General features: G+C 32.2%; 3 protein-coding genes across 3 annotated transcripts; 2 read left to right on the top strand and 1 right to left on the bottom strand.

Annotated features, from left to right (window-relative positions):
- Nucleotides 1-64: 64 nt before the first annotated feature.
- LOC128183953 (zygotic DNA replication licensing factor mcm6-like) lies at nt 65-10,549 on the bottom strand. Its single transcript, XM_052853203.1, has 17 exons — nt 10,365-10,549; nt 9,929-10,072; nt 9,516-9,626; nt 9,268-9,430; nt 8,744-8,883; nt 8,518-8,630; nt 5,225-5,370; nt 3,978-4,128; nt 3,745-3,890; nt 3,369-3,614; nt 3,103-3,258; nt 2,796-2,924; nt 2,386-2,547; nt 2,144-2,270; nt 1,817-1,966; nt 1,577-1,716; nt 65-1,089 (listed from the first exon to the last, which is right to left on the bottom strand). Exons 1-17 carry the CDS (start codon nt 10,454-10,456, stop codon nt 979-981), a joined length of 2,427 nt encoding a protein of 808 aa, XP_052709163.1. The 5' UTR covers nt 10,457-10,549; the 3' UTR covers nt 65-978.
- Nucleotides 10,546-16,504, top strand: LOC128183962 (protein lifeguard 1-like). The gene is made up of 11 exons (XM_052853211.1): nt 10,546-10,672; nt 11,827-11,928; nt 12,091-12,169; nt 12,443-12,496; nt 12,949-13,039; nt 13,413-13,450; nt 13,971-14,016; nt 14,241-14,282; nt 14,480-14,569; nt 14,926-14,973; nt 15,304-16,504. Exons 2-11 carry the CDS (start codon nt 11,856-11,858, stop codon nt 15,454-15,456), a joined length of 714 nt encoding a protein of 237 aa, XP_052709171.1. The 5' UTR covers nt 10,546-10,672; nt 11,827-11,855; the 3' UTR covers nt 15,457-16,504.
- A 2,948-nt stretch (nt 16,505-19,452) lies between these two features.
- On the top strand, nt 19,453-24,480 carry LOC128164454 (protein lifeguard 1-like). Its single transcript, XM_052828276.1, has 10 exons — nt 19,453-20,111; nt 20,381-20,459; nt 20,611-20,664; nt 20,923-21,013; nt 21,396-21,433; nt 23,170-23,215; nt 23,536-23,577; nt 23,756-23,845; nt 24,002-24,049; nt 24,231-24,480. Exons 1-10 carry the CDS (start codon nt 19,994-19,996, stop codon nt 24,381-24,383), a joined length of 759 nt encoding a protein of 252 aa, XP_052684236.1. The 5' UTR covers nt 19,453-19,993; the 3' UTR covers nt 24,384-24,480.
- Nucleotides 24,481-24,994: the final 514 nt, after the last annotated feature.

The raw sequence follows: 24,994 nt of genomic DNA, 5'->3' as shown, positions 1-24,994 counted from the left end.
AAAGAAAATACCCATTTTAAAGTAACTGTGGTAAAAATATTCTATAAGAAAGAAAACACTTCAATTCATTTTTCTTGAGCCATTTATTTCTTGTGATGGCATAATGTAAGAGACATTTCTATTACATGCACATAAATCTGTCTGTGAACCAAGCTGTGACACAAGATTTTTATTGTGTGCAGAACTTATTTTCACAACTGAATGTATAAACATGCAATCGCATGAAACACAGACTTTTTTCTAATAAGGTAATAGTGAACACATCTTTACTAGTCTTGATAAATCCTCAGTCTGTAACCAAAAGACTCAACTATCAAGACCTGAAGAGCCAAAGTTACATATGTACAAATCTACTAAGCACTCGTTTGCCATGTAAATAATTTTTTAATAAAGGGCTAGGTAAGAATATCTATATAAAAGATGATGACTAACAATGTAACATACACCATCCCAACATGATTTCAAACAATACTGTACAAAACATGGTGAGGCATGTAAATGGTAAAAAAGATTCAAATTTGATACATACAGTGTAGTAGGTCAAACTTTAGTATATTTACTGGTCAATGAATGACCTTCCAAATGAAATATGTACACGAGCACTTTTAAATTACCAGGTATACATTCTATCCAGTTTAGAAAATACTTCTTGATCAAGATACATTTAATGGAAATAAATAGACATAAAAATTTCATTAACATCTAAAAATTATACATATTGCAAAATTAAATATCTCCGATATTTTTGAAAACTGGTAATATTGTCAGATTCAAAGTCATTTTACTCATAACATTTTCATCACAAAATGTACATGATTTTCCCAAGTTTACACATACTTCTGAAATCATCAACAAATATTCACTAGACCAGCATGACAAACAGGTCTATCTCATTTTGATGTTTGAAATGTGCACCATGTTAAGCAATGGTTTTTGCAGTCAATTACTCTAAGGAGTCTGAGGTATGTGCCGGCCTGTTCAAACATCAATGACATAGTTGGGGTGCACAACAACATAAGGATCTTCCTTTCTCACCAAGTCATCCTGTCCTTTCATTCCTGTCTGAGTTAACTCAATCAACACATGATCCTGTAAATGACAGATACTAATTCTAAGCATCAGTAGAGACATAGAACGGGTAACCAATGTTGTCTTTCTCTAAATTCTTTAAAAATGTTAGGTAAAGTGCACACATTCTCTCCAGTTTTATACAGAGAAACTTTATAATACTAAACTTATTTGATGTAGCACCTGAATGAGACACAAAGGCCTGTATGATTAAGCCAGTGTGACACTTTTAAGTGCAGCGGCATGTACTGACTACTATAGGCATGTACAAACCAATTTTTACCACACTTACTGGATAACAAATAAATATAATATTTTATTTTTCTCATATGAACTCGATATTAAAGAATTTAGCAAGGAACAAACAAATAAAAAAGAATCAATGACCACTTTTAAAAATTATTCCTAAAAGACGTAGACAAATAAATCATTTGTACCATATACTTATCGAAAAAACAAAACAAAATAGACACCATTTGTACAAATATGTGATACCCCTTCTACTTACATGATGCACTAGTCTCTCAATGACTTTCTCGACAATTGTCTTCTTCTCTATCAACTCAGCTTCGGAGTCTATCTCAGACTCAATTTCCTTAAGATACCAGCCAACCAACTCGCTTCTTCTCAAACCTGGCGTCTCATCCTCTGCAAACCACATATAACCATTAACAGAATATCTAAATTTGATGGGGAAAACCTCATTTCGAGGCATCATAATGCTGTCAGTTTACAGTGGATCAGTTACCCATGGCCTCTTCCTCTTGCTTCCTCATGTACAGCACTATCAGGTTCGCTATCTGTTTATACTCCTCGTACGTCAGCTTCAATCCTTTCTTGTGAGGCTGTGGGGCATCTCCATCAGGACCTGTTGCTTCTGCAGGTGTTTGTTCAGGTTCTGTGAGGCAAATTATTTACATTAAATCTGGTGCATCCTGCTTACACTTAATACATGTATATAAGAATTTGTAACCATGAAACATGCAAAAATAAGAAATAATCTCTCTGTCTTAGTACTGTTACATATTAAGCTACTGACCCTCTTGGTAAACTATCAGAGATTATAAATGAATACCTTCAACATCCATCTCTTCCTGTTTGTCTTCCTCCTCCTCTTCTTCCAGGTGGACATCTGGCTGTTCCACACGGATGATTGATTTATTGAGCAAACGGAAGGCTTCCTTCACATGCTTTGGCTGCACCTGTTTGTGTATACAATCCCATTTGTAGCAAATGCCTCAAGAGTGAAACACTGAAACTGGCTAACTTATGGCAAGCAGCACTGTAATTCTTTTTTTTTAACACAAAGTTGTTTACCTCATCCACACAGTAGAGCCTGGCCATGGCTTCTGAGAGTCGGATCATGCTCTCTAACTGTCGGACAGTGATCCTCCAGGCAGACTTGTGGGCCCCCGATCCGTCCCTCTGTCTCAGTCTCTTGTACTCCTCTATCATGTACTCTTGGGCATCAGGACTTATCTAAGAACACATCACCAAAACACATCAGCTACCAAAGAACCTTGTGGTCTTTTGTTTTCCTAAAATTACTTGTCAAAATACTGTGCACATTGATATTACTTCATGTAGTTAATAATTATGCTGATCCAAAGTGAAAACAATGCATTTCTAAAGATATGGTTTGTAAGATAGTCAATTTGTGTGCGAAAATTTCCACCAAATGTTCTGTTTGTATTCCACATTGTCAATGTGTACCACCTCAAAATTACCTTAGGTTTGAATTGCCTGGCAAACATGAGATATCTGGTGACATCCTCCACAGAGTAGACACGGTCCACTGACTCCTCATTCCTGCTGTGTAAATCCACTATTCTCCTGGCAATGGCATAGTCAGTCACCTACATATCAAAAAAGTTTCTTAAATACATGTTGCAATATATTCTTCTGACCAAAACACAACAGACATGTTCTGAAATGGAATTGTAACAGAATTCCCATAAATGCCATTCTTCAGACAATTGATATCTTTTTTTGCTTGAAAATGAGGAATTTCAATGATACTGCTGATTGCTATACCTCATTACACTCATCCACAAGAATAAAGAAGAGATCAAATCTGGACATGATGGGTGCAGTCAATGTGATATTTTGTTTCAGAGATTTCGTTCTGTCATATCTTCCTCCAATTGGATTGGCAGCAGCCAAAATGGATGTTCTGGCATTTAAGGTAGCCTATAACCAGAGAGACAAATACATTGCCCTAATTGTTTTCTTTGAAAAGAATAGTGAAACTCTATAAAACGTTTTTGATAGTCGAAAATTGGCAATGTTGAAATTCTAACCTTGACTCCAGCCTTGGTAATGGAGATTGTCTGCTGTTCCATAGCCTCATGGATAGCCACCTGATCCTTGGGGTCCATTTTGTCAAATTCGTCTATACAACACACTCCATTGTCCGCCAACATAAGGGCACCTGCTTCAATCACAAACTCATGAGATTCCTCATCCTTCACCACAGCAGCTGTCAAACCTGCTGCAGAACTGGCCTTTCCACTGGTGTACACAGCTCGTGGACTGAACTCTTCAACCTGGAAAAATTTATAGAGACTATGAAATTTCAGACACATGCACCAGTAGTTCCAAGGAATTCTATCAGAATGGTGGCATTATTGAATATTGAATGAAAAGATGTTTTATTTGTGTATATCTGCTTCTTACCTGTTTCAGGAACTGACTCTTAGCTGTGCTTGGGTCTCCAACTACACAAATGTTGATGTCACCACGTAGGTTGGTTTTCTCAAGGGTAATTTTTGGTACCCCTCCAAATAACATGAGAAGGATTCCCCGCTTAACCTCTTCATTGCCTACAAGATGATAACAATAGTTAGTCCACCATCACAAACTTCAAAATGCATGCAATGTGATGAAAAGGCATTTATTTCAATACACACCATGAATGGTAGGGAAGAGACTGCTACATAGGTTCTGGTACAGGTTCTTGTCCTGTGACATGTCGTACACCTTCTGCCATTCCTCAGCTGTCATCTGCTTCTTCACTGCCTCAGCAGTCATCTCATCATCCTTTAGATCACGTCCTCCAAACTGTTAAACACAACAAATCAAAGAAGCTTGTGTAGTAGTGCTTAACTCTTTGAAAATTTGAATAAATAACTAAAGAGGGCATTGTAAACCTAGAAATTTAAATCTAGGGTAATTTTCTAACAATGAAGCAGTGTAAATCATTTATGTAAATTTAACCTGCATACTCACTAAAATATTTTCATAATACTTTTCCATAGTGCAGGGCTCTACATTAACTTTTTTTCCTACTTGTCCATTCGGACAAGTGACCAAAACATTTACTTGTCCGAACTTCAACTTCACTTGTCCGAAAAATTTTCAATATTAAAGATCAAATATTGTCAACTTGAGAACTACAGTACTCTATTACTAAAATAAAATCATTTATTGATTAATACTCTAGCTATAATTAATAACCTGACTTTTTAAATGGAAACTTAAAGTGTCTTTCCTATAATTATGTAAATGTATTTGTTCTATATAACATTAAACATGATTTGTCAGCTGTAGCTTTGTCATGGCAAATTACAAGACATCTTAAATTTAGCATCAGGTTTAAAAATACATGTAACTGTTATATTGATTTCTCAGCTGTTTTTTAAACTAAACATGGAATGCCATCATAGTCTATCAATGATGAATGAAACCTAAAATAAGTTACATTTCTTTCCATAATCCTTTATCTTTGCTACCTTTTCTTCCTTTCTTTTTCTTAACATATGTGTTTGGTACTTTGTAAGAACTAAGATCCACACCTTGAAAGTTGTTTGAAATTAGTGAACTTCAATCCCGATCAAGAGTAACTCAATTGCATTGCAATTTGATGTCGGGATCGAAATTCAAAATAACTAATCGATAAACTTATAACGAGACTACAGATAAACTTATCACAAAACTTTCTTTTCTTTTTTAAATGTTGGAGACTTCTTACTATAAAAAATGCACTCGTCCAGTCGGACAAGTGGCCAGCAATATTCACTTGTCCGCATATTTTTTTAACTGGTACCGGACAAGCGGACAAGCGTTAATGTCGAGCCCTGTAGTGAACTTCAATTAACAACTCTCAGAACTATTCACATTTTACAAGTTACATTTCCTGTATTTTGAAGATACCTACCCTTGGGTTACTTGAGGAGACAGAGCAAGCCAAGAAGGCTAGCCTGTAGGTGAGGTCTCGAACTCCAAGAGCCTTCAGGCCACGGACTCCCTCTGTCTCATATCCTTCAGCCCCCTTTAATCTTGTTGAGGTTTCAGCCCGAGCACCTGACAAAAAGATTACAATCAAATCTTTATTTTATCAAGTTACCAAATACCACAAATAATGGAAATGTTTTATACTCAACATTTTCTGTTAGTTTTGGAAGATATTTTCAGGGTTCGACACTAACGGTAGCCCACTGGCCCGGGACAACTGAAACTTGTGGTTGGGCTACCAAACAAGTCATAAAGGTTGTCCTGTGGGGCTACTGAAATTTAAAATACTATACTATCACTCAAAGCAATGTGTTTACTTAATATTTTTTAAAATGTAATATACAAATTCCAAAGATTTTGAATCATCGGTACGAGATAACTCGGTCTCTCTAATATGTTATTGTTCGACGTTGTTTTGGTCTAACTTCTCAAAAATCTGGATTATTAAAGTGTTTGAAACGTCAGTGAATTAACACCGACGTAGACAATTGATCTGGGAAAAATATGGCATTACCTGGCGCATCAAGAATATCACAGATGGTTCTACCACTATTAACATAACCGCGTGTCAATTTTCCTTTATAGATTTGGCATTATTATGGTTTTAACTCTTTACAATCTCTTTATTCGGAAACAATAGATGGATTTGCATGATAGAAATCTTGTTACCAGTACTTTTTTTAAAGTAAAAATTGACAGATAAATGTAGGCCTAGTTGCCTAAATAAAATTTGTTTCTTCCGTTAAGATAAAATCAAAGGCCTGAAGGGCCACAATGGCGTCGAGTTAAAGTTAATTTGAAGAGTAAAAACCTAAATAATTTTTTTAACAAGTGAAAAGCTGTCAATGTGACAGCTAACCGGGTTTTCTTTTTATATGCGAACTGTAACCATAATCCATGTCAACCCATATCCAGTGAAATAAAGTACCCCATATGCAATATTTTGCTAAAAAGACTTAGTTCAAAAGCTGGTATTTTTTTCATAAATAATCAGAAATAAAAATCCTAGAAATATTCACACCTCTGAAACATGTACAATTAATCTGCAAAAGAACAACTTTTTATCTATAAAACTGTAGGAAAAGTTATCTGTACAATGAGGTTACTCAATATGCAATATTTTGCTAAAAATTGACTAACTTCAAAAGCTGGTATTTTTTTCACAAATTATCAGTAATCAAAATCCTAGCAATATGCACACCTCTGATATATGTATAATTGATTTGCAAAAGAACAACTTCTTATCTTGAAAACTGTAAGAGGAGCTATCCGTACAATGAGGGTACGCTATATGCAATACTTTGCCCAAAAATGACTAATTTTTTTGATTTTTTTTCATAAATTATCAGTAACAAAAAATCCAAGCAATTTTTTTTCATAAATTATCAGTAACCAAACACCTAGCAATAAGCACACCTCTGATATATGTATAACTGATCTGCAAAAGAAAAATTCTTATCTTGAGAACTGTAGGAGGAGTTATCCGTACAATGAGGGTACCCTATATGCAATATTTTGCCAAAAAATGACCAAGTTCAAAAGCTGGTATTTTTTTCATAAATTATCGAAAATCAAAATCCTAGCAGTATGCATACCTCTGATATATGTATAATTGATCTGCAAAAGAACAACTTCCTATTTTGAAAACTGTAGGAGGACTTATCTGTACAATGAGGGTACCCTATATGCAATATTTTGCCAAAAAATGACCAAGTTCAAAAGCTGGTATTTTTTTCATAAATTATCGAAAATCAAAATCCTAGCAGTATGCATACCTCTGATATATGTATAATTGATCTGCAAAAGAACAACTTCCTATTTTGAAAACTGTAGGAGGACTTATCCGTACAATGAGGGTACCCTATATGCAATATTTTGCCAAAAAATGACCAAGTTCAAAAGCTGGTATTTTTTTCATAAATTATCGAAAATCAAAATCCTAGCAGTATGCATACCTCTGATATATGTATAATTGATATGCAAAAGAACAACTTCCTATTTTGAAAACTGTAGGAGGACTTATCCGTACAATGAGGGTACCCTATATGCAATATTTTGCCAAAAAAAATGATTAAGTTCAAAAGCTGGTATTTTTTTTCATAAATTATCGAAAATAAAAAAAAAATTAAAAATAGAAAATGTTATTTATCACATAACTAATAAAATTACAACTCATTACAAATTTGCTCACCTAATTCTTAAAAAAATTTTAATTTCAATTGAAAATTTAAGTTTATAGAAATATCTTAGGAGTTAAAAATTTTTTAGATTTTTTTTCTCTATTTTATATGAAAATAAATATTAAAATTATTATTGTGTTTAATCTTATATATTGTATACTGCTGATAACCACTCTGTCTCTCATTATTAATTTCATCTAAAATTCACAAGGATCCAAATGACACGGGCCGAAAAGATCAGGGGTAGATAAAAGAAAGCACCCATTCACGTTGTTTACAAAGTGAAAGTAGTTCACTAGTTGGTTTGAAATAACTTTTGTTTGTAGATGTACTTATCGCTCGATTAGGAAGTTTTGTTTCTACAAGATCAAACATTTGTGCATTGTCAATTTTCGATATGGATACAAAATAATCTATTTTGCAGGCTAGTACATTTCATAACCAAATTGAGTATGTAAGCCCAACTATCGCATGTGTCTCGGTGCTAGTGTATTCATCCGCTGAAACCGAGACATATTGTTTTCAATAAAATGTGAACATTTTTAAAGACGGCAACCATTTCGAATCTGCAAACTTGTTTTGTTGACGTACAGTTCTGCTCGAAATTGAAGTATGTCATCTATTTTTCTTCAAACACATACGAAAACTTTGCACTCATTTGAGTTGTTTGGCTCCTAAAAATGTAACTTCCGGACGTACGATCCCTAGATGGCTTTCGAGCTTCGCTCGACGCCATAAAAATCATTTTACTTTTTATTGACATTTTAGCTCAAAAATACAATCAGAATCCAGGATTTAGCATGTTTATTTCCAAAATTTTCCGAAGGTGGCCACCCGTACCCCCCCTCCCAGCAGGAAGGGAAAGCCCCTCCCGCACCTACCCTCCTTGTCACTCTGCGACTTGGCCAGCAGCCTATGACTGCTGGGCTACTAATTCACAGACAGGGCTAGAAAGAAATGTAATATGGTAGCCCTGCAGGCAACCATGGCTTGTAAGTTAGTGTCTACCCCTGATTTTTAACAAATGACACTATACCTGGTAAAGACATGGTGGCCACATCAGGAACCACAATGAGAGTGCCAGTGAAGTCAGATTTATCCCCAGCCTGAGCACACTCCACAGCCTCAGCTCTCAGAATTATTTCTACACTGTAAATGTACACAAAACATAGCAAGGTATAATAAATATTGATCAATTAAATTTATGACCCATTTTCTGGTCAATTAACGGACTTCGAATTTATGCATCCTGGTTGTATTACCTTCGAGGAATGCTTCCCCTGGGAAGTTCAGCCTGTGTCTCCTGGATTCGGACTTTCTGGAAATCCACAAACCTGGATTTATTGACGTCCAGCATGAAGCGTGCTCTGTTGTTGCACACAGGATTTCTGCAAATGCTTGGCTAAAACAAAGACAACATCATTTGAGACTTAATCATGATACTTAGCAGTAATGGTCAACCTTAGCAGTTCTATAGTTGATTGTCCAAAATTGACACCCAAAATGAATATTGCTTCCACCTAATAATGGTGAGTGAATAACTATTTTTTCAAAAACTTATGTATACATATATTGTATTGGATAGAATTTTTTTTTTTTGATTTACACATGTACATGAAAAAGTCATTACTTTCTATCAATTTAATAGCAAGTAAATGCTCTTTATGAATGCTCCAAAAATTTTACTAGGCTTTTCTAAAGAATAATTCATTTCATCCATATAACACTAAAACTTTTCAACCAATGCACTTAAATTACGAAAACTTACAGATGTGTATCAGTTTACCTGTGTGAATTTGAACTGCTGCTCTACATCGGGTATGACGGTTCTACAGTCCAGGCACATGAAAGTCCCCAATACTAGCTCAGGGTGAACTGGGTGAGTACGTACCACCTGGCCTGAGATTCTTAGTAGTGTACCAATTTTAGCTGTAGTCATCTCTCGCACCCTGCAAATGCATAAAAGTCAGCATGATTACAAATTCTTCAAAACTTTAGTAACAGATATTTGAGAGTTCATATAAGGTCACTCACTTAAGTCTTGTTGGAACATCTGTAAAACTGACATAATATTCTTTTCCTTGAGGTGTCTGTGCATAGTCTTTCACAAAGTTTTTCACAGCTCTGCATAGATATGGGTACACTCTGCAAAATACAAACAACTGTGAGAAAATCGATCATGGGCTAACTTTGATCTAAATGATGAAAAATATCCAAACTAATTTTAAATGCATAAAATGGGCATACTAAGTTAAGTTACATAAGCATTTTTCTGTCAGAGTGAGAAATTCCCTTGTAAGGGAACTTGGTATTGTGAATGAGATATATCATGCAAAATGGTTGAGGGGAGGCAACAATAATTTAGAATATATCTTTTAAATTATAAACTTTAGAAGAACGTAAAAATCAAAAGAGTCACAGAAGAAAGATGGTGTTGTTAAAAGTACCTGTAATACTCTTCAACAATTGTGGTTGCAAGATTTTGATTGAACTTGTCAACATCCTCAAAACTGACTGTCAATGTGTTTCTTTCAGGTCGACCAAGATCATTGATTCCTGCTGTGTATTTCTGCTCACCTTCAACCCTAAACCTACAAATCAATCAAAACAAACATAAGAGTTAAACAAAGAACATTTAAGTTCATATCACATTGTACATTTATTCTGATTGAATTAGAGATACCCCCCCCCCCCCCGACATTCTTCACAGTTTTCATTTGTAAAAAAAGTCTGTGGAATACACTGAATTATAAAAATATAAATTATCATTGAACTTTTAATACTTATGTTTAAAAAACAATCAGTTGCTTGAGATAGAAACACCAGAACTATGCATGTACTACTTTCATCAGAGTAAAACTACCGGGAATCTAAAATACTTACTCTTCAAGAAAATCCTGAAATAACTTTTGACATCTTTCTCCAACTTGATCTTTGACTTGTTTTGTAACAATCGTTTGCTCGGCAACATCCATGATTTTGTTTTCAAAGCAAAAATATTGGAAGGAAAACACCTAACGTGTTTACTAGCCTAACAAAGATTTTCCCGCGATCTTGATCACGTGATTACGCAGAGAGGTAGTCCGATCCCGACTAAATTACCAATATAGTAAACTGGTTCCCATTTCTAGAACGTCAACGAAATACTGCGCTGGCAATTGCTGAAGCCTGAAACATCTTGCTAAATTGAGGTAATTTCTTAAATTATGATATATCATCCCTTTTAAAGGACAGTACAAAAATCTTTAGGGGATGACATAGTTATTAGTTATCTCCAGTACTGGTATAACGTTAGCTTTCATATATTCGCATTAGTTTCGATGTTTTGAAGCATTAGATGAGGGGTATCAGGAGAAAACGTACCCAAGAGAAAACGTACCCAGGAGAAAACGTACCCAATTTAACGGGTACGTTTTCTCCAGGAGAAAACGTACCCGGGTACGTTTTCTCCAAGAGAAAACGTACCCTATGAAAATCATAATTATACTAATTAATAGTTTTTAATATTTTTAAATAATTTTCAAATGCTACTTTTATGCATATTTCAATGCATAGATGTATAGAAATATATTCAAAGCAAATTGACTGTTCAATGTTACATCTCGTAGTACTTTCCATATATATGAATCAAACAAATATTTAAAAGACTTGGACTTGGTTTTATTTAAGCAACTTTGTTTTATAGATAATTTAAAAAAAAATGTTTTAAAAAACGCGATATCGACTTCTTCAGATACTCATCATTTAGTTCTCCAAATGAGATTGCAATAAAAACTAATTATTTAACGGTTCTGTTCATGGTGGATTAATTGTTGACTAATTAAAATGCTCAGGCCATGTTCGTGTATGTGTATGTTACAAATTATTGTATGCATTTAAGAACAATAGCAACAAATGATACAAATGTTCATGGTATATTTTATTTCATTTAAGAATGTCTGTGAAAACCATTATTTATTATTTTCATAGGGTACGTTTTCTCCTGGAGAAAACGTACCTGTTAAATTGGGTACGTTTTCTTCTCCAGCATTCAGATGAGGAAAGATGCTCAGCGCATGAACATTACATGTATGCTCTAACAGACATCAAGGAAGTGTATGCTTGAAAGATTTAGCTTCTTCAGCGTCATTTGAATTGTTTACTTCCTAAAGCATTCATGTTCTTAAAAAAAACTACTGTCAGTAGTATATATGTCACAGCATCATGTAATGTATAAAATCGTACTATAGTGTCTGAAGTTTTACCAGTAATAAACATCAACTGTCTTGAAATATAAACAATGTGAGATTCATACAGTGCATTTTTCTTATCTGCATTTTGTATATGGTTTTATTTCATATTGCAGACTCGGGTCATTATATAGCCACCTGCATCATGTATTCAGAGGACTCCGATCTTGTCATGGACCAAGAGTTCTCTGCATTCTCTGAGAAGAATGTAAGATTAGGTAAGTGACCAAAAAATCCTTTATATGTAACACTGTACTAGGACAAGTCATATTTGACAAGGAAAAAAGCATATGACACGATATAGTTGATAATTTTTGCGATGAATTTTAATTTTTAACCAGAACATGTTTTGTCATAAAAAGTTATTTTCATATTTATAGGATTCATAAGAAAGGTGTATGGTATCCTTTTGTGTCAAATTTTGGTCACAATCCTGGTCATGGTGATGTTTATGTACATGTGAGTATGTAGTTAAATCATCCAAGTAATTTTACAAATCAATGAAATTTGAATTCTTTAAAAACAAGAAGTGTGTTCAGCTATTTTCATGACAGGAAATTGAACTGTAAAAATTGAAGTACCAGTAACCGTTCAAATGACAGACTGAATCAATTATGGTTTAACAATTTTTGTTTTTAATATTTTTGTGGGAAAAACTATTGAGATTAGATAAACACAAATATTGTGTTGACTCTTCACCCATACTGATTTGTAAACATTTTTTTCAATCAGAGAACCAGTGAAACAGTATTCAATGCACAACCCTTGGATATGGTACACAGCATTGTAAGTTGTTGTAGATACTCTCTGAAGCAAATATTTCCCTTTGACAAGAACATGAGAACTTGGATGTACTGGGGGAGAAATTTGTTTTATGAATTAAATAATATTTAATTGCTATGAAATGACAGTTTTGATTGATACATGAAAAGCATAATATGAAAGTTAAACAAGCATTTAATGTAATTTTATATTTTGAGATTTTGAAATTTGGATGATGATATTTTCTCCTCCACTTCCCCATTTGGTGATAGATAAAATAATTTTAATATTTTTGGGGGAAATTGTTCAAAGACCTTAGAACTTTATGAATAGATCTGTAAATATTAGAGTGGACTATGGATGATTTGCACTATTAATTACAAAATGAACTTGATAACATGTTTAAGTATTAAAGATGTCATGCATGTAAGTGAAATTTCATACTGTATTTTTGTATCTTTTTTTTTTCTTTTCAGTGCAATAACTTTTGTGACTCTCATCATTCTTGCTTGCTGTGAAAATGTCCGTCGTCAGTTTCCAATGAACATGATTTTTCTAGGAATATTTGTAAGTTAACTAAATATCTTTATGTATTGTTGTGAATTTATTTGGAGTTCAGACCTGGTTAAAATATTACACCTATACATGTGTCTGTTTTATGTAAACATATAAATGTCACATACTAGTGTGAATTTGATGTTACTGTACATATACTGGTAATCACTAATGATATTTATAATATCATTTTCCAATTTACAGTGCATTGTATTGCTTTTTTGAGCATTTAAATATATTACATGTTGAAATGGAAATAAAGATGTAATTCAACCATGCAGTGATAATCAATTTCAACCATGGACACACTTTGTGTCATTAATATTTATCTTTCAAACTTTTTTAAAAGATGTGTAATACATACTCTCATATTTTTCACCTACAGACCCTTTGTGAATCTATCTTGCTTGGAGCTGTGACTAGGTAAATATTTACAATATTCCTACTAGTATTCTGAGTATTTAAAAGTTTTGTTCTTCATGTTTAAAATTGACAGATTTGTGCATTTGTGAAGTTTTGGAGATATTATTCAAATTCAGTGCCACAACCTGCTGGAGATTACACTAGATGTATAGTAAGCTCTAATGAATATTGGGTTTCACTAAAACTAAAACCTCTTTGAAATTGGGTAAGAATTGAGGATGATATATTTGTACATCACTTACATTTATTCCCTTGTATTACCGGTATTTACAAGTTGAGTGTTTGTTTAATTGTTATTCCTTGTCTGAATAAATCATGCATCTTCCATTAACACCCAAATAGTGATATATGTATATTGTGCCTATTCAAATCCCAATAATGGTAATCAAAGCAGCATTTGACAACAGCATATTCAAAACATTTATTCAGCAACAAGAATATGCATTGGAGGTGTCAGTAAATTATCAGAGGGATAAGTTTGTGTTTCATACAGTACAATATATTCATTTTTCATCCATAGTCATTATGATGAGGTGTCTGTACTGCTGGCTGTTGGAATCACAGCTGTGAGTATGAACTAATTAATACTTCAGTGTATTCTACAGTCAACTCTCTTTCAAAATTCAAACTTTCATTTAGAAAAGGTTTATTTATTTATTTAGGTGATGTTTGTAAGGATTCAATGTCAAGAGGAGACAAATATGAAAAATAAAATCTGTGAAAACTGTACAATTATTCTGTAAAATAATTAATGCTTTTACATTGTAACTTCCTTTTTCTTTTTCAATAGGGTGTGTGCTTTGGACTTACCGTCTTTGCTTTCCAAACAAAAGTGAGTTTGTTACAAACTAAGTTCAGAGTTTTTTGTGTGTTGTAACTTTGGCTCTGTAATAATTAATGAACATGTAATTAAAAAATACCAGTATAGTTTTGCAGTCCATATGGGTGCAACTGACCTTTGTCTGTGAATATAATTGACCTATGTCTGTACATGTGTGTTCTCTTTCACATTCTGTTACTATCTTGCAGTATGACTTCACCATGTGGGGAGGACTTCTCTTTGTGTTTCTGATCATCCTCATACTGTTTGGACTTTTTGCAGCCATATTTCACACCAAAGTAAGAACCATGTACCTGAGAACTGACTTGATGTAACAAGACTTATACTATGCTTATATGGTTTTAATATAGTGATATTTATCAAACGAATGTATATTCAAGTGCATTTATATTAACGAAGTGTTAATACCAGATACACTTGAACTTTGGTATCTCAAACACTAACATCTGAAAATCTATGGAAATGTTGAAGTGATTTGTAAGTCCCAACCACTTATTTTTTAAGTTTTTTACCCTCAATATCCTGAATACTTGGATATCTTGAAGTTTTAATACAAACCCATTTTGTTCGAGATAACAAAGTTTGACTGTAATTGTAATTCTGAGGAATTTTATTTGTTTCATTTTTATTACAGGTTTTGTCTGTTGTCTATGCTAGTCTTGGAGCTCTGCTATTTTCATTTGTAAGTATTTCTTTCGCTGCTTTTGAACATGAATATAATGAACAAGTGCGTATCAGAAAATTTCATGGCTGTTGACAATACATAGGTAAATGCCTTTAGTTTTATAAGTTTATAAGTTACATTAAATAATTGTATGCTGAAGTGATCATATTCCAAAGTCTTACGTACAATCTATTCGAAGTAAATTTTCTGCTTCCATGTGTGTCTCATTTGAATTTTATTGAAGATTTGTTATACCCATACATGAAGTTCATAATAAAAATGTTAAAAAGCTTAGAGTTAATGCATGCTTGTACATGAAGATTTTTTAAGTCCAAATTCCTATTTCAGTACCTGGTTTTTGACACCCAGTTGATGCTGGGAGGGAAACACAAGTACAGCCTGTCCCCAGAGGAATACATCTTTGCTGCCCTCAACCTGTACCTGGACATCGTCAATCTCTTCCTCTTTATCCTGTCCATTATTGGCAACGCTAGGAATTAGGTCACGGGTAAAGGGTTACGCAGTGCAACGAGGTCAAGGATTTTTACTTCGGGATTTGAATCATGTTTATGAGTGACTTTTTGATGGATAAGCTCTAATGATGGTCTTCTTGAGACTTTTTTTTTGATTTTGTATTATTCAATTTTGTTTTCAAATAAAGTTTATTGCAAAGGTCATTGTGATGAGGTAAAGGGAAATGTTTTTAAAAAAAAAATGACATTTTTGTATGATATGGTTTGGAGTTAAAAATTTTGAATGATAATCCATGTGTCCTGTGCAATTTGCTGAAAACATAAGTATTCAAGTATTAATTTGAATTGTTATTATTTGAAACTTCCTGCAAATACCAATCAGCATAAAGTATACAGGGTTATTCTGTTTCTGAATGAGTCAATGATTGAATTTCATTACAGTTTTTGTGTTTTAGTAAATGTATAAACATGTATTGTTAATGTTTATTGCAAGGATTATAATTATTTGTTGTTTGATTTGTTTTTGGTGCAATATACAATTACATTTAGTTGAATTTTGAGAAGAAAAGATGATTGTTTTCAATTTATCTAGACATGTTTGGGACCACTGAAATTGTTTTGTGTGTTTAGTGTTTGTAAATTCATTTTTCATCAATAGTGCACAGGGTTGATGTACATGAACTTGTATAAATGATGTATTTAATTCATTTCCTTTTTAGCTTTACGGGAAAAAGAGTTGTTGATTTAATATTTTAGTTGTTCATTGCCATTACTTAATTTGCAGTCAGCAGTATTGAAGAATGGGTATCTATATTTTTTTTCTTGTGTTGTAAAATTCTTATCATTTACATAAGTGTATGTATCAGTTATTGGTTAAGGAAATTTGTCCTGTTAGGAAGATTTCATGTTTTTTTTTATAATTCCATGACAATAAACATTAATTTTTAAAGCTTAAAGTTTAGAAAAAAAGAGTGTTGGTATTCAGACAGGCCTTATTATACAAAGAATTCACAGCTGATACTACAAGCATAATAGTTGAATATTCTTTTTACAGTCCAAAAAGATACTGGTATTTGTTAGCAATGTTTTTTTTTTTTTTACAAAAGTATTATGTCTTTTGAATCTCTTTAGACATCTTAATGTATTTTACCATAATGTGCAAAATTCATCAATTTAACATGTGTTTCTCTATTCAGGGAAATTTAAATTTGATTTTATAACTGAATGAATTTGATTAAATTTATGGTTCTGCTTAATACCTAAAAAATATGTATTTTTTGTAATCTTTCTTCAGTTAATGTGTAGGGAATCTTACATTTATGTATCATGTCGGCAATTACATGAATAAGACAATACTTTTAAATTATTTAAGATCATGGCTATAAGTGTAACAGATGATGTTATTAAGCCCAAAATCGAAAACCATAGAATTGTTTTTAATTTGAAGAGAAACATTCTATGCAGGTTCTTTTTAACTCGGTTAAAGGAAAAAATAATCACAGCTGTTATTCATGCACTTTGTATGCTAAAAATTTATACCATGTTTATAAATCATTTTCTTTCTGTTGTTGGTAATTGTGGATAAAACATGAATTTTAATAGATTTTGTTGTGTTTATACTCCAGATTGGTTGAAATTGATGAACAATTGTCGAATTCAGGCAATATAATCGCTGTGAATCAAACAAATTTTTCTTGTTTGAGGAACTCAAACCATGGTACTAGTAGCTCTCAGATGTCCACGGTCAATCATTTCAATTCAATTCATTTCACTCAAACCATCAACATGACGGTACATGAGGTACATATATATATAATTATTTACAAATGTAGGTATAGAGTCAGAGGTACATGTACAGTACAAATTAGAGAAAAAAAATCAATAGTCATTTTTGAAGAGTCATACAGTAATTATATTTATTTTAACCGTTTATAGAAAGAATTAAAGACGAGGACGTTCTAGGTTTGAGGGCAATATGATAGCATTTTGTGTTAAATGGGATCACTCATTCTAAAAAAAAATGTCAAATACTGAGATAAAAATGCCATCAATGGTTATAAAAACTCCCAAAAAATACGAATCTGTTAACAGTGGTTAATAAACTTTGATTTCGTCTTGATGAATTCCTCATTAGAAGTGGTTAATTTATGGTTGTTCAGTTTTGTATTGATGCCTTGACAATCGGCACATTCTAATTGAACTTTAATTTTCGCAAGTTGATGTCGATGCACTAATGACTGCTTAAAACATAAAGTGTATTGGTTTATTATTTCTGTAGATTTCTAATTAACTTTTATTGTGTATGGTTAGTTTTATATAGCGGAGTTTGAGTTACAAGGCTACGAACACCATGAGTTAAAGGGAGAAAGACAAAGAGGTTTTCGATGTGTTTTAGAAAACGGAAGCTCCGCTTTCTCCTTCTAGGCAAAGGAAGAAATTTTAGTACATTCATAGCTTACAAAATAAAATTGTAGAAAAAAGTAAACATCACACTAAAACAAGAGGCCCATGGGCCACACCGCTCACCTGAAGAATAGTTTTTCTATCACTCTATTTCGAAGTGTTTGAATATGAAACTCTTTAAAAACATTATTAAACTCTCATATATTCCAAGATTTGGCAATACATTATACAATATATAAAAAGAAGCCTACTCTTTTGGACATCATATCCCAAGATCTAAGATGCATCAAGTGACCAATCTCATTATCATAGGCCTGAACGTATTTAAGATACTAGTAATCATTATGGGGAAATATATGGGCACTGCTCTATTTGGCAAAATGTAAAGGAATTGATTAATGCCTTTGTTGTTTTTGAAAAAGTGAATGCTTAGATTTGTAAAACAGATGGAGCATTTCCCATCTGTATTACAAATAAATTGCAGCATTAAAGATTTCTGAAGAATTCTTTTTATCGTTTTGCCAAATCATATTTTCTTATTCATCAGTTTGTATATCTCAAACTTATTGTCCTTCAAACAAAAGTGAGTTTAATTCAAAGACATATTTTGATTGTTAAGCATATAGTAGTATAGTATACAATATTCAATGTTAGAATTTCGGAACAAAACATTAGGTAACTTTCCCCTTAAAATTCATTTCATTCAAAATGTATCTCATAATACTTGTAAATAAAATAAAGGGGGAATAAAAAAAAAATAATAATGAGAAATTTTATTTTTCATATCAAATGTATTGCTCAGTGAACGTGATTAGAATATCTTTACGAGTGCTGCATAACTGTTTCGCACTATTTTTAATTTGTTTTCCAAGTTTTACTTTTTTGGTGCAAGGAACATTAGGTTCTAATTAGGGGTCAATGTCTAGAGTATTGGCGAATTAGACATTGTACGTGGATCGATTTCCGCCCGGGAAAAATAATATTTTACTCCACTTCATAAATACGTCACCGGATGCACTAAAATCATATCAGCACGAATCAAAAGATGATTAATTTGATGTTCGTGACATTTTTAGGTTTAATTTGTGTGTAATGTTTTAAATCTTAAATCCGAATCTTGCAATGGATTTCAACAATTTTCTCTGTTTCAATTTGCTCTTTACTCGATGGTAGTGTAATGATGAAAATTATTTTAACGTTTGTACTGACATATCAATATTAATTAAGATAGAAAAAAGATAATTTAAATTTAAAATAATATTTAGATTTTTGGCTGGTCTAGCACGGGAACTATAAAGAATAACGATGCAGAACGGGTACCGAGCTGGTTCAGTTAAAATTGTTAAATGCAAGCTAGATTTAACATCGATTTTGCAAACACTTATAACATACTCTACATAACCAAAGTGCTTCTCTTTTCATATTTTGCAGTGAATTAATTATATTTTATTTTGATAATGCATGTGAAAAGAAAAATAATTTGACATTAAAGAGACATATTTGTCATGTTATGTATGAGATAAGATGATATTATTTTCAAGAAAAAAAAACCAATTTTAAAAGTGTTATTTGATATATGTAATTTTAACACCTGTAAAATGGATTTACCATAAGCAAAACATTAATTGCAAGTATTTTAATTTTCTTCTTAAAGAGATATTTTTTGCTTGTCCTTCATTTTAGTACGAAAACAAAGCCAATTTAATTTAAGGAGTAAACCATCTACAAACATATTATTTGTATTGATTTTCTCAGTATTACCTGAAAGAATGTTCTGTATTAGAGTTTTAGTTTCAACCCCACCTGAGACAAGATGATGGCCTATGCACACAACTCAGCCTCATTTTACACGGAAATTTAGATTTATCTCCCGTGGTTCCGATATCTCCAAATTTTGGATATTTTGTTGATCATTTCCTGATCTGAATTGGGGAAAATTCGAATTTTTACACTGTTTGGTTGCAATTTAAAATTTGACGCAAATAGATAGCAATATTCGGAGTGTATCGGCACATTCTGATTTTTCCTTTCTATAAAACGCTGGTTCAAAAGTGTAAAAAAAAAAACAACTAATAATAATTTTGTACTATTAACTTGCATTTTGTGTTTGGGATTTAATATTATAAAGCAAACACTGATTTATAATTACACCCATCGACATCATGAATTCAGAGGAAACCTATCCTAAGCTTGTTGCAGACACTGATGAAGATCAAGAGTCAGTCAACGCCCCCGAGGACAACGAAAGCTCTGCTTTCTCGGAAAAGAATGTTCGATTAGGTAAGGGAAGACTATTTTTAGTACTTCAACGATAATTGATTTTATTTGCAGAAGAAACAGAATTTTGAGAAACTCTGACATAGATACATAGTCAGGTTTATTTTTATAAATGATTTTAATATTTGATATTAAATAAGTGAAAATCAGAGGCAAATTCTCGTTTGATTACATTTGAATACATTTTTTTTAGTAAATACTTACCATACCGTTTATATTTGAATTAAATAATTATAAGGTGAGGTAAGCTGTTAATTATACATAAATTACAGGTTTCATAAGAAAGGTATATGGTACCCTTCTTTGTCAATTCCTGGTGACAATTTTGGTAATGGTGATGTTTTTGTACATGTGAGTAGAGTTCAGTTATTAATTTCGTAAAAAGCATGAAATAAAGATAAAATTTACTTGCTTTATGCACGAAAAAACGCCCATATACATGTATAATCCATAAAACAATCCATGCGTCCATGATAATTTTTGGAACTAAAATTAATTACAGAAAATCATTGAAACGCTACTCAAGGCACAACGAATGGATATGGATAACAGCGTTGTAAGTCTTTGTAGAGCCAAGATTCACGATAGTTCACTTTGCACCAGTTCAAAAATGTTTGATGAATTTTAAAAGATTTTTAAGATAGTTAAACAAGACAAGTTTGATCATTATAGACTAAAGCACAATCGTAATTGAAACTATTCAGACATATTTAATTTTCAAAAATAGGATCTATGGAAACGCTTCAGATTAATCATCTAAGAAAGCGCTCGATCAATTATGATTTGACTGTACATAATATTTTCTCTATTCCAGAGTAGTATGGATTTTGACAGTTATTTTATTTGCTTTCTACGAAGATACTCGTCGACATTTTCCACATAACATGATATTTCTTGGAATATTTGTAAGTCATTCGTTCACGACATTTCTTCAGAATCTTAATAGATAGTGTAAATCTTTATTAAACAAATCTGTTTTATTTACGTATATGTAAATGACATTTAAATGTATTTGATAAGATATAACCATTGTAGCTGTATTCATGTATCAAGCTTATTTGTCCTATCTTAAGAAGTGTATGTATACTGGGTATTTAATCAACTATTTAAACAAACAACACAATATTAAGTGTATGTATTATCAGTTCAAATAAAACAAACAATAAAACATAATGATCAAATAACCTAAGACAATATTTACAAACAAGTTATGTATAACTTACCTATATATGTAAACTAGTATATCTTTCATTTTATTGTAATTTTTCTAAACCATTTTTCATACAGACCCTCTGTTTGTCTGTCTTGCTTGGAGCTGTTGCTAGGTAACTACACATACATATTTACACTTTCAACTGTCTTTGTCTGTGATAACATTACGAATTTATTTTGAACCCTAAAATCCAGTAACTTCATAAAACATGAGTGACATGAACTGGGTGTGTCTTATAGCATAACCGTAAAACGATATTGGCTGCGCCGCGTAGTAATATATAAATAGTGCCTGTTTGGGAGGGTAACAGTTGAAATTGACACCCCGAGAAAACCATTGTCAACCGACGCGAAGCGGAGGTTGACAATGGTTTTCGAGGGGTGTCAATTTCAACTGTAATCCTCCAAAACAGGCACTATTTATTTTGTTATACTGAATGTCTTTTTTAAAATTTTTAAGAAAATTTTACTGCTTTTATATAGGAATAACGTTAATTCTACAGCGAACCGTACGCACATAATTTTCGCGCATGTAACATTATATAAATAGTGCCTGTTTGGGAGGGTAACAGTTGAAATTTACACCCCGAGAAAACCATTGTCAACCGACGCGAAGCGGAGGTTGACAATGGTTTTCGAGGGGTGTCAATTTCAACTGTAATCCTCCCAAACAAGCACTATTTATTTTGTTATACTGAATGTCTTTTTTAAAAATTTTAAGAAAATTTTACTGCTTTTATATAGGAATAACGTGAATTCTACAGCGAACCGTACGCGCATAATTTTCGCGCATGTAACATTTTTTAATGTTACCCGTTGCCAAGTGCGTTGCTAACGCTGAGGGTAATAGTAAATATTATTAACTGCGTCTTAACCAATCAGATTTCAGTATTTAACATGAAAGTATAACAACACTTAATATGTGCAACATACAAAAAATAGTGATTTTAGAACAATGTTGTTTTAAAGTGTACAAATTGAAAATAACAGAAAAATAAGTAATAAGGAATCATTCTTTGAATATTATCATGTGATGATTTCGTTTGGAGCGTGGTCAAATCTATTATAAAGCCCTTCGGGCTTTATTATATATGTAGATTTGACCACGCCCCGGCCAAAATTATCACCTCATAATACCCAAAGAATGATTCCTTATTACTTAAATAAAAATTTCAAATATTATAGCTAACATTCAGACTTGTGCTGTGGTTAGTTTGGACGAAATATGAATATGGGTTGGATGTCAAGATTCGTTGTAGTAAGACAAATGGACGCAATTATATTTACATTTGATACGAAGAAAACCAGTAGTAAAACATAAAAACTTGAAAAAGCATTGCCCTCACTTTCATGTCATATTTGTTTTGAACTAATGTACGATTCTACCTTATACTACAATAAGGCCTATTGTTTTGTATGTCTGTGTCTGCCAACAACTTAATAAAATCTAATATCAACTTAGTAGATAGCTGGTTTAAAGACCGCTAAAATATGATTTCTTCAATGTCAATTAAGTTTCAATGATATACTAGTATTTCAAGGGTAAAACTACATGTAACTTTGCTTCCAAGGAACTTACCATCAGTGAACATCTTTTCCAAACACATTTTGTTTACTTTAATACAATAAGTTTATTCTGAGAATGAAACTCCAATAACCAATAATGTATTTATACAATCAAGCCAACGTTGTTTAATAACATAAACACCAATTCCTCAGTATATACTGAGAACAATCACCATTCATTTAACATACAGATGTGAAAAGTAATGTATCAGCTTTAGAAGAAATAAGGTTGATTTTATAATATTTTTATAATAACCGTATTACTATTGTTTTTCATCAACAGTCATTACGATGAAGAGGCTGTTTTGCTGGCTGTGGGAATTACTGCTGTATGAATTCCGTCACCATCGGCGAAACCTAAAATTACTTTAGATTTTTAAAAATTTTGTGAACTTTCCTCTCAGTTTGACTTTAAATAATGTTAAGGTGAAATATAGATATGAATATACATGAAATGTATGAAAAGTTACACAAGGTCTAAAAAGTATATTTTCTGTTCAAAATATAATAAGAATTGATTCAAAGGAGGGAAATTTTTAAGTAAATAAGAATTAGATGAATTCAATGTCAACGACAAGAACGCAAGTGTGAAAACAATGTAACGTGAATTTCTGTGTAAAAATTAATTTATTAATTTTTCTTTTAACAGGGTGTATGCTTTGGACTTGTCATCTTCTCCTTTCAAACTAAAGTGAGTCTAATTTGATTTTTAAACTTGTTTCTGTGCATAAAATGTGTTAATGTAATACAGGTTTTTGTATTTGAATTAAATTAGTTTAAATTTATCTTACTAAGTACAGCAGACACATATCTTTAATTAGCGAGTTTTCTGTCATATTGTTGTTTATATCTTTGTTTATTTTTGGCAGTATGACTTTACCATGTCCGCCGGATTTCTCTTTGTGTCCCTCAATGTCCTCATCGAGTTTGGATTTTTTGCGATCGTTTTAAATAAGGAGGTAAGAACAAGTCTAGAACGTATGTACTACACCGTTATTGTATTAAATAAATTTATGTTTATAAGCAAGTATTTTGAGCCCACCCCAATATTATATACACAAACATATTCCATAGCAACTGCTTTACTGGTATTTAATTTCATTGTTTTGGTCCAGGTTTTGTCTGTATTCCTCGCTAGCCTTGGAGCTCTGTTATTTTCAATTGTAAGTAGATCTTCACAGAAATATTAGATATATCAGACAGAAGTTCGAGCACCCATTTTTACTTTTTTATGTTATGGAAAATTTGAATGGTATTTTTGGATGGTAATACAATAATTTCTTGATTTTAAGATGTATTGTTCAATTTTTATCTCTATAAATGTATATCAAATTTCTTTTCTAGTATTTTGTTATTGACATCCAGTTTATGCTTGGAGGAAAACACAAATACAGCCTGTCCCCAGAGGATTACATATTTGCTTCCCTTAATCTGTACCTGGATGGCGTCATCTTGTTCTTTCATATCCTGTCTATTGTTAGAGAAGCCAAAAAATAGTTCATTGTCAAAAGGGTTCACAATGCAAGGAGGTCAAAGTTATCGAGATAAATTGAATGTCAAAAATCATGTTTATTCCCGACCTAAATATTAGAGTTTATTTGAGGCATTTTTCATTTATTATAGCGAATATTCTTTTTTTTTTTTTTGGAGTTGCATGGTGATGAATGGTTGCCATGAAATATTGTTAATTGAAATTTGACTTTGGAACACTGTAAATAGAATTTAAAATAAATTGTAAATAAAATGATATATCATATATTAGTTTGGGTTGGTTTGAACTTATTTTATTGTTATATAATTACAATGTGACTAGGCATGCACAAGTTCTAAAACTTATGTAACCCTGTCCCTATACAATAATTCACAAACAATTTTTTTCACATGCAAATAAAATGTCATACATGTGTATATAAATATAAACGTTCAAAATATTTACAGCTATGTTTCATATAACACTTTTGATACAAATGTAAACACGCAATCAAAATCTGTTGGATTTTTAGTAATAAAAATGTGAACTGGGGGAAACGAGTGATCACATTGGTATTATTTATGTGCACTGTAGAATTTTATTCTTTTTAAATCAAATAGATCTATACACTATACAT

This window comes from Crassostrea angulata, chromosome 1 (genome assembly GCF_025612915.1).
Source record: "Crassostrea angulata isolate pt1a10 chromosome 1, ASM2561291v2, whole genome shotgun sequence".
NCBI lineage: Eukaryota > Metazoa > Mollusca > Bivalvia > Ostreida > Ostreidae > Magallana > Magallana angulata.
The sequence above is the reverse complement of the archived record's forward strand: the minus strand, read 5'-3'. Positions and strand labels throughout refer to the sequence as shown.

Excerpts from the sequence above, each read along its gene's own strand:
- LOC128183953 (XM_052853203.1), bottom strand. The coding sequence starts at position 10,456 with ATGGATGTTGCCGAGCAAACGATTGTTACAAAACAAGTCAAAGATCAA. Across the intron at positions 8,884-9,267 it reads AGCAGTTCAAATTCACACAG|CCAAGCATTTGCAGAAATCC; the intron begins GTAAACTGATAC and ends TCTTTGTTTTAG. Across the intron at positions 2,925-3,102 it reads TTGTGGATGAGTGTAATGAG|GTGACTGACTATGCCATTGC; the intron begins GTATAGCAATCA and ends TTTGATATGTAG.
- LOC128183962 (XM_052853211.1), top strand. The coding sequence starts at position 11,856 with ATGTATTCAGAGGACTCCGATCTTGTCATGGACCAAGAGTTCTCTGCA. Across the intron at positions 11,929-12,090 it reads TGAGAAGAATGTAAGATTAG|GATTCATAAGAAAGGTGTAT; the intron begins GTAAGTGACCAA and ends TCATATTTATAG. Across the intron at positions 12,497-12,948 it reads TGGATATGGTACACAGCATT|TGCAATAACTTTTGTGACTC; the intron begins GTAAGTTGTTGT and ends TTTTCTTTTCAG.
- LOC128164454 (XM_052828276.1), top strand. The coding sequence starts at position 19,994 with ATGAATTCAGAGGAAACCTATCCTAAGCTTGTTGCAGACACTGATGAA. Across the intron at positions 20,460-20,610 it reads ATGGTGATGTTTTTGTACAT|AAAATCATTGAAACGCTACT; the intron begins GTGAGTAGAGTT and ends AATTAATTACAG. Across the intron at positions 21,014-21,395 it reads TGATATTTCTTGGAATATTT|ACCCTCTGTTTGTCTGTCTT; the intron begins GTAAGTCATTCG and ends TTTTTCATACAG.